General features: G+C 39.5%; 1 protein-coding gene across 5 annotated transcripts in view; it reads left to right on the top strand.

The window, feature by feature from the left end:
• Positions 1-6,201: 6,201 nt before the first annotated feature.
• HERC2 (HECT and RLD domain containing E3 ubiquitin protein ligase 2) overlaps positions 6,202-13,646 on the top strand; it is a 234,929-nt gene continuing 227,484 nt past the window's right edge. For 3 of the 5 annotated variants that reach the window (XM_019809923.2, XM_019809922.2, XM_011237249.3), the window contains exons 1-2: positions 6,205-6,576; positions 7,034-7,136. In XM_019809923.2, coding sequence (XP_019665482.1) covers positions 7,065-7,136 — 72 coding nt within the window. In that variant the 5' untranslated portion in view covers positions 6,205-6,576; positions 7,034-7,064. Of the gene's footprint in view, positions 6,645-7,033; positions 7,137-13,646 lie in introns of all 5 variants that reach the window. The other 2 variants (XR_004627758.1, XM_002929238.4) reach the window with 2 other exon arrangements.

Genomic DNA, 13,646 nt, shown 5'->3' with positions numbered 1-13,646 from the left:
GTAGATAGTGGTGGGCCTTTGAGCCATGTACAAACAGATGACAGCCAGACAAATTTCTGAGGAAAGATCATTCCATGTAGAGAGACTAGCAAGTGAAAAGGTCCTGAGACAGAAACATGTTTGGTATGTTGGAGAAGTAGGAAGAAGACCAATGTATTTGCACTGAATTGGGTGAAGAGGAAAGCAGAAGTAAGTAAGAACAGAGAAGGAGCCAGGAGTAGGTCAGGGAGGGCCTCACCTTGGATATAATTTAAAATATGGTGAGAAGTCAGTGGAGGGTTTGGTCAGTAAGAGAGATACTCTGAAACATCATATTGGTTGCTGGGTGGAGAATGGATGATAGAGCAGAATTATGGAAGCAGGAGGTGCAGTTAGAAAGCTCTTGCATATGCCCAGTTGAGAGATGAAGGTGTTTCAGTTCACATTATTGTAGAGGTGATGGGAAGTGGTCTAATTCAAGATAGGGTTTATTCTTGGATTGGGTGTTGGATGTGAAAGAAAGAAAGGAGTCAAGGGTGATTACAAAGTTTTTACCCTGAGTAACTGGGTGAATGGTGGTCTATTTACTAAGAGGAATAGGGGACGTGGAGGGGAGATTCTACATTCATCTTTGGACCTATTAAATTTGAGATACATATTATTCTTCTAAGTGGGTCATTGGATGTAGGACTATGGAATTTAGAACTAGAGATCTATATATCTTAAGTCCTCAATTCTGAGATACACATTTTCTGTATATTATTATCTCTGAAATCAGGATAATCCCATTATCATTGGCTGTCAGAGAAGTGGCAGTTGTGACTTAGTTATGACATTTTCTTTTAACACCTTTTAGTAAGATAAAGAAAATAATGTCACCAATGCATCTTGGATTTAATGAAAGATGTTGAACTTGGGAGTTATTAGCATATCGAAAGCCATGAGATTAGATGACATTACCTGGGGAGTGTTGATAAAGAAGAGAGCTGAGGAATAAGGTTGGGTCATTGCAATATAGCAAGGTCAGGAAAATAAGGAGCCTGATGAGGGATTTCTATCACATAGGAGGAAACTGGGAGAATGTAAAGAAAAATTTTCAATTATTAAGTTGTGAGCAACTGTGAACATACTACTGGGAGCGTACACATGGTGAAGACTGATGACTGACATGAAATTTGGCCAATGGATGGTCATTAGTAACCTCTGTAAGAGAATTCCAGTGAAGTGGTAGGAACAAAGCCTGACTGTTGTGCTTTAAGTAAGAGTGAGGTGAAGTAGAGGTAGAAAGTGAGACCATTTGAAAAGGAATTTTGCTACTAAAAAAATCAGAGAAGTGGGATGGCTTCTGGAGTTCAAAGGAACGTCTTTAAAACTAGGATCCTGGGCATATTTATAAGTTGATAGAAGAGATGCTGCAGAGAAGGAGACATTCATGGAAGGGTGGAGGGGAGGTGAGTGAGGGTGTAATATCTGAGTGGCATCATTGACAGGTGAGAGGGTGGACCCAGAACACTAGTAGGGATATGGGAAGATTTATCCACAGTAACAGAAGGGAAGGGGAAAACGACAGATAGTTATGGTGACAATTTTCATGGTGAGAACAGTTTCATCAGGGTGCTCCTGGATGTGATAATATCTGCTTGTTAATTACTTCTAACCTCAATAAGTCTGGGAGTGGATGACACAAGATTGGGTCAATGGTGCATGTATAATTTCCAGGGCCTCCTCCCATCCTTCCACTTTGTTGTCCCCCAGCTGGCTATTCTTCCTTAGGCCTCTTGTATCCTTGGTACCAGATGGCTGTGTGGCACCATGGGAAGGGAAAGGTTTGTGTAGTAGATATGCAGTTGCATGTCTCAGGAGTTCAGCCACATATTAAGTGAGTGGAGTGGATTCACCCAGCATTGAGGTTTGCCAGGCCAGTACAATGGAGAGAAAAAGGAATAAGTGATTAGAGATTATGGACAAGCCATTTGCTGGAGGGCAAAATTGAACTTGGCAAAAAAGGAAAGTAAGGATGTGAGTCAAGACTTCTAGAGGGGTTGAAGTTTGTTTGCATAATTACTAGAGGAAGTGAACTAGGAAGATAAGATTGCAGTGATCAAAGAGTCAGAGGCTCAGAATTGTGATCTTCAAGGTGATTTCATGAATGCAACAGATCATGGTGGTCAGTGGTTCAGGTGGAGCAGGAAGCAGGATGATTAAAAGTAAGGCCACGAGGAACTGAGAGGTAGGGACACTGAGTGGGTGACTCCTGTGGTAGGAAAGGCCCTGAGAACAGGCCAGTGGTAGCAGTGGCTTTTTGAGTGGAATGCTTAAATATTCAGTGAACATGGAAAGTGATGGATAGTACCATGGATTATTGCAATCAGGATCAGAGAGTGGTATAATCTGATAGCAAGTGTTTCAAAGAAGTTCAGTTTTAAGTGAAACAGGAGGAATAATGTTCTAAAAGTGGCAGCGATCCACTTCGTGTCCTAAGATGTACGCATGTGGAAGAATAAAAAGCCACAGCTTTCCACAGGAGACTGCAGGTTTTTCATTAGAATAGTAACATGATAAGAATATGATGTAAACAGTCAACAAAACTAAAAGGCAACTTACCGAATGGGAGACGATATTTGCAAATGACATATCAGATAAAGGGCTAGTATCCAAGATCTATAAAGAACTTCTCAAACTCAAAACCCCAAAACAAAGAATCCAGTCAAGAAATGGGCAGAAGACATGAACAGACATTTCTCCAAAGAAGACATAAAAATGACCAACAGACATGTGAAAACATACTCCACATTCCTTGGCATCAGGGAAATACAAATCAAAACCCTAACGAGATAACACCTTACACCAGTGAGAATGGCTAAAATGAAGAAGTCAGAAAACAACAAATGTTGGTGAGGCTGCGGAGAAAGGGGAACCCTCTTACACAGTCGGTGGGAATGCAAGCTGGTACGGCCACTCTGGAAAACAGTACGCGGTTCCTCAAAAAGTTAAAAGCAGAGCTACCTTAGGCCCCAGCAATTGCACTGCTACTCCAAAGATACAAATGTAGTGATCCGAAGGGGCAGCTGCATCCCAATGTTCATAGCAGCAAAGTCCACAATAGCCAAACTATGGAAAAAGCCCAGATGTCCACCGACAATGAATGGATAAAGAAGAGGTGGTATATATATACAATGGAATATTAATCAGCCATCAGAAAGGATGAATACTTATCATTTACATTGACATGGATAGAACTGGAGGGTATTATGCACAGTAAAATAAGTCAAACAGAGAAAGAAAATTATCATATGGTTTCACTCGTGTGTAATATAGGAAACAGCACAGAGGATCATAGGGGAAGGGAAGGAAAACTAAATGGGAAGTCATCAGAGGGGGAGAAAAACTATGAGAGACTTTTAACTATAGGAAACAACTGAAGGTTGCTGGAGAGGTGGGTGGAGGGATGGGGTAATTGGGTGATAGGCATTAAGGAGAGCATGTGATGTGATGATTATTGGGTGTTATACACAACTGATAAATTATTGAACATGATGTACTGAAACTAATGATGTACTATATGTTGGCTAATTGAATTTAAATAAAAAATAAAAAAAGAATATGCCTCTAAGTTCCACACGGTTCAGGAGTGGGGGTTAAGGAATAGATGAGAAATAGGGACCTAAAAGTAAATATAAGAGTAGGGATAAGAAATAAGTTTAGGAATATACAAAACTTTAAATTTACTCATCCTTTTTGGGTTGTTGTCGCCAGTGTTTTTGGTGCCATATCTAAGAAATCATTGCTGAATCCAATGTCATAAAACTTGCCCTCCATGTATTCTTCTAAGAATTTTATACTTGTAGATCTTAGATTTAAGTTTGATCCATTTTGAGTTAATTTTTATATACGGTGAAAGGTAAGCATCCAACTTCATTCTTTTGCATGTGGAAATCCAGCTTCCTGAGCACCATTTATTGAAAAGACCACCCTTCCACCATTTTATGGTCTTGGCACCCTTGTAAGAATCAATTGACGAGATATATGAGTGTTTATTTCTGGGTTCTGGGTTTTATTCCATTGATCTACATGTCTGTCCTTACAGAAGTACCACACTATTTTATTTACTATAGCTTTGTAGAAGTTTTATTTTCAGAAAATGTGAGTCCTCTAACTTTGTTCTTTTTCAAGACTGTTTTGGCTTGTATGTAGGTTTTCATAGATGTTCATTAGCAGATTGAGGAGGTCCCTTCTCTTGCTAGTTTGTTCAGAGTTTTTATGAGATGTTGATTTTTGTCAAAAGCATTTTCTACATCTATTGAAATGATCTCATGGTGAATTACATTTAGCTTTGCATGTTAAACCAATCTTGAATTCTTGGGATAAACCCCAGTTATGATATATTATCCTTTCAAATGTTGCTGGAATCCATTTCCAAAAACTTGGCTAAAAATTTTTATATGTAATGTTCATGAAAGATATTAGTCTTAAGTTTTCTTGCAATGTCTTTTTCTGGTTTTGTTATCAGGGTAATGCTGTGGTTACAGAATGAAAATTTTCACTCCTCTTCAATTTTCTGGGAGAGTTTATATAGAATTGGTACTCTTTCTTTATTAAATATCTGGTAGAACCTGAATCCACCATGGTAACAATCTGGGCCAGGAGATTTCTTTTTTGGAAGATTTTAAATTGTGAATTCAAATTTTAAAGTAGGTATAGTCCTGTTCATATTATCTATTTTATTTTGGTAGTGTATGACTTCCGTGGAATTAGTCCATTTCATATAAATTGTCAAATTTGTATGTGTAGAATTTTTTTAGTATTCTCTTTACTCTCCTTTTGAAGATTTTGTTTTTAAGTAATCCCTACACCCAGCAGAGGGATTGAATTTACAATCTTGATATCAAGAGTTACATGCTCTACTGACTCAGCCAGACAGGTGCTCCTCTCTTATTCTCTTTTTGAAGTCTGTGGGGTCTTTAGTGGTATCTTCTCTGGTATTCCCGATATTGGTAACCTGTGTGTTCTCTCTCTCTTCCTGGCAGCCGTATCAGATATCTATTTATCTTTTATCTTTTTTTTAAAAAAGCATCTATTTATTTTAGAGAGAGCGCAAGAGAGAGCAGGGACAGGCGCAGAGGAAGAGGGAGAGAGAGAATATCAAGCCAACTGCCTGCTGAGCAAGGAGCCTGATACAGGGGTTCTATCTCTGAACCCTGAGATCTTGAAATGAGCCGAAATCAGTAGTGGGATGTTTAACCACTGAGCCACCCAGGCGCCCTCTACCTTTTATCTTTTCAAAGCATCAGCTTTTAGTTTCAATGATTTTCTCTGTTATTTTTCCATTTTCCTATATTTCTGTTCCTGTATTATTTCCTCCCTCTTCTTGCTTTGGATGTAGAATTGCTTTTCTTTTTCTAGTTTCTTGAAATGGAAGCTTAGATCCTTGATTTTAGACCGTTCTTTTCTAAGAAAAGCAGTTTATGTTATAAATTTCACATTGATCACTTTTATTTGCATCCCTTAAGTCCCTATATTTTTATTTTTGTTCAGTTTAAAAAGTTCTATTTCCCTTGAGATTTCTTCTTCGACCTGTGGATTACCTAGAAGTGTACTGCTTAATTTCCAAGTGTTTGGAGACAGTCCTGTTAATTTTTTATTTTTATTTTTGAGCGTGGAGCCCAAGGCGGGCTTGAACTCACCACCTTGATCAAGACCTGAGCCAAGATCAAGAGTCGGAGGCTTAATCCACTGAGCCTCCCAAGCGCCCCCTGTTATCTTTTACTGATTTGTATTTTAATTCCATTACGGCCAGAGAACATACTTTGTATGACTTCAGTTGTTTAACATTTCTTAAGATTTGTTTTATGGCGGTACTAAAGTTCTGTTTTCCTTCTCCAAGTCCCATGCTACCAGCCGCTCCATGAATTCGGCCTAGGATTTTAGCTGCTTTCGGTGGACAGACAGGAGGAGGCTCTAATCGACTGGAGCCAACCTCGAGTCTCTTCTCCCTTGTACATGTGCCCATGACACACAACCCAAACACTCCGCGCTGAAGCAGCTCAGGTACCTCAAGTTCTACCCCGCCCGCAGGTTTTTCGAGAGCGCTGAGAGGAACTCGGGACAGGAGGGCCTGCGTAAGGCGGAAATCCCGCCCCCCGGCGCCTGCGGTTGGCCCTGACCGCAAGGGGTGAACCCCAAGGAGGAAGATGAGCAGGATTGAAGGAAGCGGGGGAGTAGGGAGGAAGGGCGAGAGGGCTCCTCTTCTCCATTGGCTGGTCCAGCGCAGCAGCCTTGCTGTGACTGGCTGGCCAGCGGGGACGGTAGTCCCGAGTCGGTCCGCCCCTCCGGTCACGAGAGATACCGGGATCACCAGCGCCCGCGGAGTCAGCGGCGGCTTGGAGGCTGTGTCAGCACGCCGCCGAAGTGAGGCAGCGGGGCCTTCGCACGTCAGGTCCTCGTCTCCGCGGGCGGCAAGGGCCGCCAGCCGCTAGGGCGGTGCGGGTCGGAGCCCAGGGCACGGTCGAGCTGGGGCGCGGCGGGCGTTGGCGCCGCCGCCGGACCTGGGCCTGCGCGGACTGCCCGCGGCGGGCGTCACGGACTCTCCATTTCAAAGTGATTATTGTTTTGGATATTTCCGCAGACGTGACTTTTGATTAATTTGTTTGACGCAACACTTACAGGTGTGGGATAGAGCGGCAGATGCATGCTACTGTCATTTGTCGTTGAAATGTGGGTTTCCTGTCGTCTGTCTGCTTACCTTTTGGATTAAGGGAAGGGGATGACATTGTGATTTGGTCTCCTGTGACCGTCCATTCTCAAGGTCTCGCCGACGTAATACAGAAACCAGGCGAATCCTGTGTGGCTCTTACCCGTATTGGAAGTAGGCTTTTTCTTCCATCCTCCTCCCTGTCTCTCTCCATCTTTCTCTGCCTTTCTCCTCTCTCTCCCCTCCCCCACCTGTTCTCCTCTCCCATCTTTCTGTTCTTTTTGCCGCATTAAACCTCGAGGGAGGGTCTTTGTACAATTCTGAAAAGCTTTAGGTCTTCTAACATTTATGTTTTACTTGCAGGACTGACAACTGGGAGGAAACTGGAGGAAAGATGCCCTCCGATTCTTTCTGTTTGGCTGCCCAGACTCGACTTGACTCCAAATGGTTGAAAACAGATATACAGGTGGGGTTTTGACAGGCTTTTTCTTGGTTTGTTCTGCCTCCATATTTAAATTTCTGGTTAAGGCTTTATATAGGATAAGTAAGAGGATGCAGATCGGATCTTCTATATTAGAGAAGCAGGTTTATTTCCTATAATTTAAAATGCACCTTTATTGTATCAGTTTTTATAGATTGTGTGTGGCTACATTTTAATTGCAGTTGTGTGTGAGTGCAAGAAACTTGAGATCTGGTTATGCAACCATTTTTCCTATGATTATTTTTAAGAGGTTTGTATTATTCTTAACGATATCGTTAAGTGATAGTTTTGAGTTGTTCAGTTAATGAGGGGAAGAAGTGACAGGTAGTAATTTATTATGTCCTGCAGAAACTCACTCATTTTATGGGACCCTGTGTTTGTGTTTCTGGGGAGACAAGAGTTCAGTTGAGCTGTTTGTTTTTGTGACTGGTCTTATTAAGAGGAGTGCTCAGGTTTTCACATAAAGAATGTGTCGAAACAAAACGTTGGCCTTAGACTCTTTAATGTTTTAATAGCGTAATTGTAAGCTTGTCCAGAAATTATCAAATAAATATTAGCAGTAATGTTGCTATGGACTTTTTTTTTTTTTAAATACCCCAAGTTAGTTTTCTTTGCAAATGGTTTGGAAAAACTACTTTTATAACTTCATATTAACAGCAAAAAGAAGTGTCTGAAATATTTTGTAGTATACATGGCTTTTCTTTCTCTTTCCTGAGGTTAAATGTTTTATTTCTCAAGTAATTTACGTTTTTCAATACAATCTTACGTAGTGCATCACAGTTTATCAAGAATCATATATTCTATAAGCAGTTGATCATAGATACTTGTAGTGAAGTATTATTACCTCTCTTTGTTTGTTTGTTTATTTATTTATTTATTTAAGTGTTGCGTCCCAGTAATTATGAGAGCCAAGTGCTTAGAACTATGTTGTGGATTTTGGGATAGTTACTTATGGGGTAATGTTAGATTAAAGCACAAAGCATTGGGCCAAGAATTGGCATAGTAGTGACTCTTTTGGTTTGTTTTTTGTTTAAACGTTGCTTTTTATTTAGCAATTACTGTTTGTTTTCCTTTGCCATTTTTCTTGTTAAAGCGTGGTGGGGGGAGGTGAGATGAGTAATTTTTATTTCTGAAATCTTGAGATTCAGGCAAACTGATTTTAAGACTTCATTTTTTTATTAGTGCTTGTGTATTTTGCAGAACTCATTGAGGTAAAGAAGTTAATCTCATGAAGTTTTTCTTTTTAATCATAGTTGAATAGCTGCTTAATATGAGTTTTAGCATCCTGATCTAAAACCAATTTAATGCTGAGCTGAGTGTCTATGATGAGTCAGGCAGATGTACAAAATCAGAAATACCACTTATGCCTTAGAGTGCTTACTATTTTACTTTTGATTTATTTAGTGTAATATACAGTGCTTAGCCCTTCTTAGACATTTCAAATATTAGTCAGAAGTCATCCAAACTCATCCTAGGAATACATGAAGAGACCTAGGTTTTGGAGAGTTCCCCAGAGGGAAATTGTATTGTGAGTATTGAAGCTGCTTAATACCATGAAAAAAGTGATCGCTGATCTTGGTTTTATGTATTTTCTCCAGCATTGCTTATTAAATCTGAGGAACAAATGTCATTTTACCCTAACAAATGATTTAGACTTAGTTTCACTCTTTGGAATCCTTCTTGGAGACACACATTGCAGATGCAAGCCTTATACTGACAACTTTTATCCTTACGCTATTGGGGATGTCTCTCCCAACTGGAGTGGGAAGTGTCCCATTCCTTAGGTAGGGCTTTTGTATTGGGAACAGAATTGACACCTGGTTAATTAATATTATGTGAGGTAGAAACATGTTTCTTAGCCATTGGATTTAGCAAATCTATTTTCTGTGGCTATTTTTGTTTGAAATGCCCGTGAAGGTTTTTGTGACTTTAGAAAGGAAATATTTTTGGAGGCTGTGAAACCTTTTAATATATGTGTATTATAAAGAACACAGACACTGATGCTAGACTTTCTTGTTCATAGATGTTTAGGCCTATGATATGTCAGGCCTACAATGTTGCAACAAGCTGCCTTTAATGGAGTGCCAATTATATGGCAGGCATATACCTGGTTTTTACGTATATAATGCTTTTTACTTTTTCAACACTCTTTTCTGATTGTTGTATGGAGTACTTTGAATTGCCATTTCCTTTGCAACTCTCTTGAAGAGGCAATAAAATACAGAGCTAAGAGATGTTAGCTACATAATCGCTGCCATTACTATTCTTAATATTTAAAGTAAAAGTCCAGTCTGATGTGATTGGTTGTTTCTCAATGAACCAAAAAGTCAATTAAGCAAAGGACCTATAAAAAATGGTATATGATACCTTAAAAGCTTTTTATTCTTAAATCATATATGCACATTTATTTGCTAGTCTTGCTGTAGGGCTAAGGGTGTGTCTTTGAGCATGGATCCAAGAATGGTGTTGTCTTTTTCTTGCATAATCTGTACTCAGATGAATCTCCTGCAGTTTCTATTTTTGGATTCTTTGAAGTGGAGCATGAAATTAGATATGTATGGTGCAATTTTTTAAAACTTTTTATTTTGAAATAATTTATAGACTCACAGGAAGTTGCAAAGAACGTAGAGAGGTCACTGTATACTCTTCACCCAGATTCCCTCAGTGGTTACATCTTATGTAACTATAGTACCATATCAAAACCAGGAAATTGACATTGGAACAATGTGTGCATAGTTCTTTGTCAATCCTGTAATCACACCACAAAGATCTCCTTCCTCTTGCCCCCCATAGGTCACCCCATCTTTCCCCCACCATCTCTGACCCCTGGCAATCACTAATCTGTTTTCCATCTCTTTAATTTTGTCATTTTGAGAATGTCATATGGTATGTGACCTTTTAAGACTGATTTTGTTCACAGTGTAATGCCCTCGAGGTCCATCAAAGTTGTTGAGTATATTAATAATTAAACTTGAATCATTTATTTGTCTTTTCTTCTAATCAATTTAGAATGTGTAAAGATAAAAGTTAAATTTTAAAATTAAACTTAAAATTATTAAATGTATATATTTTTACTTTATGCTTAGAATATCAGTAGATTAAAGAACATAAACGTGATCACCTTGGTAAATTCTACTCTGAGGTTTTCCAGTTGACAGACAAGATGTAGAAATAAAAGAATTTTGTAAACACAGGTAACTTAATATTCATAATGACATCTTCTGATTACTTTCTTGTCTGTAGGATAGGTAGCATAGCTCACTTTTTTATTCATGGTTTTGGTTATTTGTATTTTCTCTATATTTTGGATTAATCTTATCAGGGCTTTATACATTTTGTTAGTCTTTTTTAAAAAGCTAACTTTTGGTTCTTAGAAAAGACTAATAAGATTTATATGGGAAAGATAATGAGGTTACCATCAGATTTGATCAGAAGACTCTTTTGCAGAGGAAGATTTGGTAACATATTTATGGCTCCCAAGAAATGAAGACATGAGGCAAGGACGTTATGTTCTAGCAAAACTGACTTTTCAGGTAAAAAGGACACAACTTTATCAATGAATAAATACTGTTCCCATGAGCTCTTCCTGAGGAAGTGAGTAGAGAAGGATCTTTAGATGACCGAGTGACTGTAGATTGATACGAAGACTAATGGTGGTCATTTGTGGAACCTAGAGTAAATGAGTTTTAAAAGGGAGAGAACAAACTAGGGATGTACTGTATAATGACTAACATAATATAATAAAAAAATGTTACTATTAAAAAAAATAAAAGGGAGAGAACATATTATATAATAGCTATCTGCTTAGACATGGTACATTATAGTGTAACTATTCTGCAGTGTCTAATCTATTAATCCTATGCACTGAAGTTTTCAGTTTAGATGATGTATTTTTCATCTCTAGATGTTCCATATGGGTCCTTTTCATATCTTCCATTTTACTTGTCATCAGGTTCATATTTTCCTATTTATAAGCATCTGGACATATCTATAATAGATCTCTTAGCGTTCTTGTCTGCTAATTCTATCATCTCTGTCACATCTGGATTTATTTTTATTGATTGCTTCTGTCATTTCCCTTGATTGATTGGTCTGGTCATGGGGTGTGTTTGCATGCCAGGTAATTTTTTATTGAATGTTGGACATTGTAAATATGTTGTTCTGTGCTGGATTTTTTATTTCTTTAAAGAGCATTAGTTTTGTCTGGCAGTCATGTAAGTTAGTTGGGATCAATTTAACTTTTTTAAACCTTGATCCTCAGGTTTGTTCAGGCTGATCTAGCACAATCTCTAGTCATGTACTAATTTATCTGCCTTACTAAGGCATTATCCTTCTTAGAACTCTTCCATGCGTTTGGTGTGATAGGAGATCTTTTTCATTCTGGTTGGTGGAAACACAAGCTTTTCTCAGACTGGTACTCATGGGAATTCTGCCTTCTCCTTTCTAGTGCTTCTTTCCCCAGCCTTGGCAGTTTTCTCAACCCATGCCTAAATCAGTATTCAGCCCTAGACTCAAGGGGTCCCCTCTGCCCATCTCTAGAGTTCACTCTTTCTCTGCAGATCCCCTTCACCTGTATTATTTTCCTTTTACTCATAGCTGATCTGTCTCCTCAACTCAGCAAGATATCTGGGCTCTATTTGGGTTCCCCTTTCCCTTGCTGCATCCTGGAAGCTGCTTCTAGGCAGTAAGCTTGGGCAGTTGTAGGGCTTCATTTGTTGCCCTTCTTAGGGATCATAGCTCCGGGCCGTTTGATATATTTTGTCTGATTGTCTAGTTGATTATAGAGGAGAGGTAGTTCCTAAAGAAGTTAATCCTTCATAGACAGAAGAAGCACAGGCCTTCCTAATCTGCTTTTAATCTTATTCAGAGTTCTTAATTATAGAGAATGTGTTTTTTGGTTCTAGAATATCCATGGTTTTGTTTATTTATTTATTTTTAAAGATTTTATTTATTTATTTGACGGAGAGACAGCCAGCGAGAGAGGGAACACAAGCAGGGGGAGTGGGAGAGGAAGAAGCAGGCTCCCAGTGGAACAGGGAGCCCGATGCGGGGCTTGATCCTAGGACCCTGGGGTCACTCCCTGAGCCAAAGGTAGACGCTTAACCACTGAGCCACCCAGGTGCCCCTCCATTGTTTTGTTTAAGTGAATTTTATTGAAGTGTATTTAGTAAGATGCATCTATTTTAAATGTTTAGTTTCAAGTGTTTTGGCGTTTTGTTTACCTACCATGTTCTAGTTTCTTTGACTGTCTCCCCTTCCCTCTGAGTTGACACCCAGCATGCCCATGGGTGACCCTTCCACTTTGATCTTGGGTGTAATGTCACACAACAGGGTGAGGGTTATGGCTTCCTAGTTGCCTACCATAGAGCCAGTGACATAGCCTACAAGGTGCTGGCAGAGGAAGAGTTAGCTCCCCAAGGACTGAACATTCATCTCTTGGCAAGGACAGATAAAGGAACTGGTATTTTAATTCTTTTCTTTTTCTTCCCTCCTTGGACTGTTCCGTGATTTCTTCTTAACAAAACTTGTAGAAGAGTCCCACATGCCTGGTGAATGTGCCTAGTGGACAACTTGCTGTATCTCCTGTTCACTGTGGAGTAGGGGCCAGTGCAGTAACATAGGAATCAGCAAACTTTTTCTGTAAAGAGCTAGATAGTAACTATTTCTGTGAGCCATATGTTCTTTGTAACAACTACTGTCATGCCACAGATAATACATAAACAACTGTGTCTGGGTTCCAATAAAGCTTTATAGATACTGAAATTTGAATGTCATCATTTTCATATGTCACAAAGTATTTTCCTTGCTTATTTTTCAACCATTGAAAAATGGAACAACCATTCTTTTTTTTTTTTTTTTAAAGATTTTTTAATTTCTTTATTCGACAGAGATAGAGACAGCCAGCGAGAGAGGGAACACAAAGCAGGGGGAGTGGGAGAGGAAGAAGCAGGCCCATAGAGGAAGAGCCTGACGTGGGGCTCGATCCCATAACGCCGGGATCACGCCCTGAGCCGAAGGCAGATGCCCAACCGCTGTGCCACCCACGTGCCCCTGGAACAGCCATTCTTAACTCAGAGGCCATATGAAGTCGGGTGGTGGGCCAGATTTGGCCTGTGGGCTAGGCCTTAGTTTGCTTACCCATGTGGTGACATGTTGTGTCTTGTGCTTCATGTGTTCCCTTGTCCCCCTTCCCCTGCCTCCCACTGCTCTGAACTGGCATCTGCCAAGTAAATCCATTGCTTAGGCTCTCCTTTTTGGGAGCATCTATGTCTATATTTCTGTTTTCTGCATCCACTCTTGATCTGTTTCTGTTGTCTTCTATATTTTAAAAAAATTTTCTGTCACACTATCTTGCTGTATCCATTATTATTTTTGTTCGAGTTTCAGATACTATCTATGAAAAATTATTTTGATCATTTGAGGCTCGGGGTGACAATTTCCTCCTCTGGAGGGGATCTACCAGTCAAACAGCACTAGCAGTCCCAGGTCACTGCA

This window comes from Ailuropoda melanoleuca, chromosome 9, assembly GCF_002007445.2.
Source record: "Ailuropoda melanoleuca isolate Jingjing chromosome 9, ASM200744v2, whole genome shotgun sequence".
NCBI lineage: Eukaryota > Metazoa > Chordata > Mammalia > Carnivora > Ursidae > Ailuropoda > Ailuropoda melanoleuca.
The sequence above is the reverse complement of the archived record's forward strand: the minus strand, read 5'-3'. Positions and strand labels throughout refer to the sequence as shown.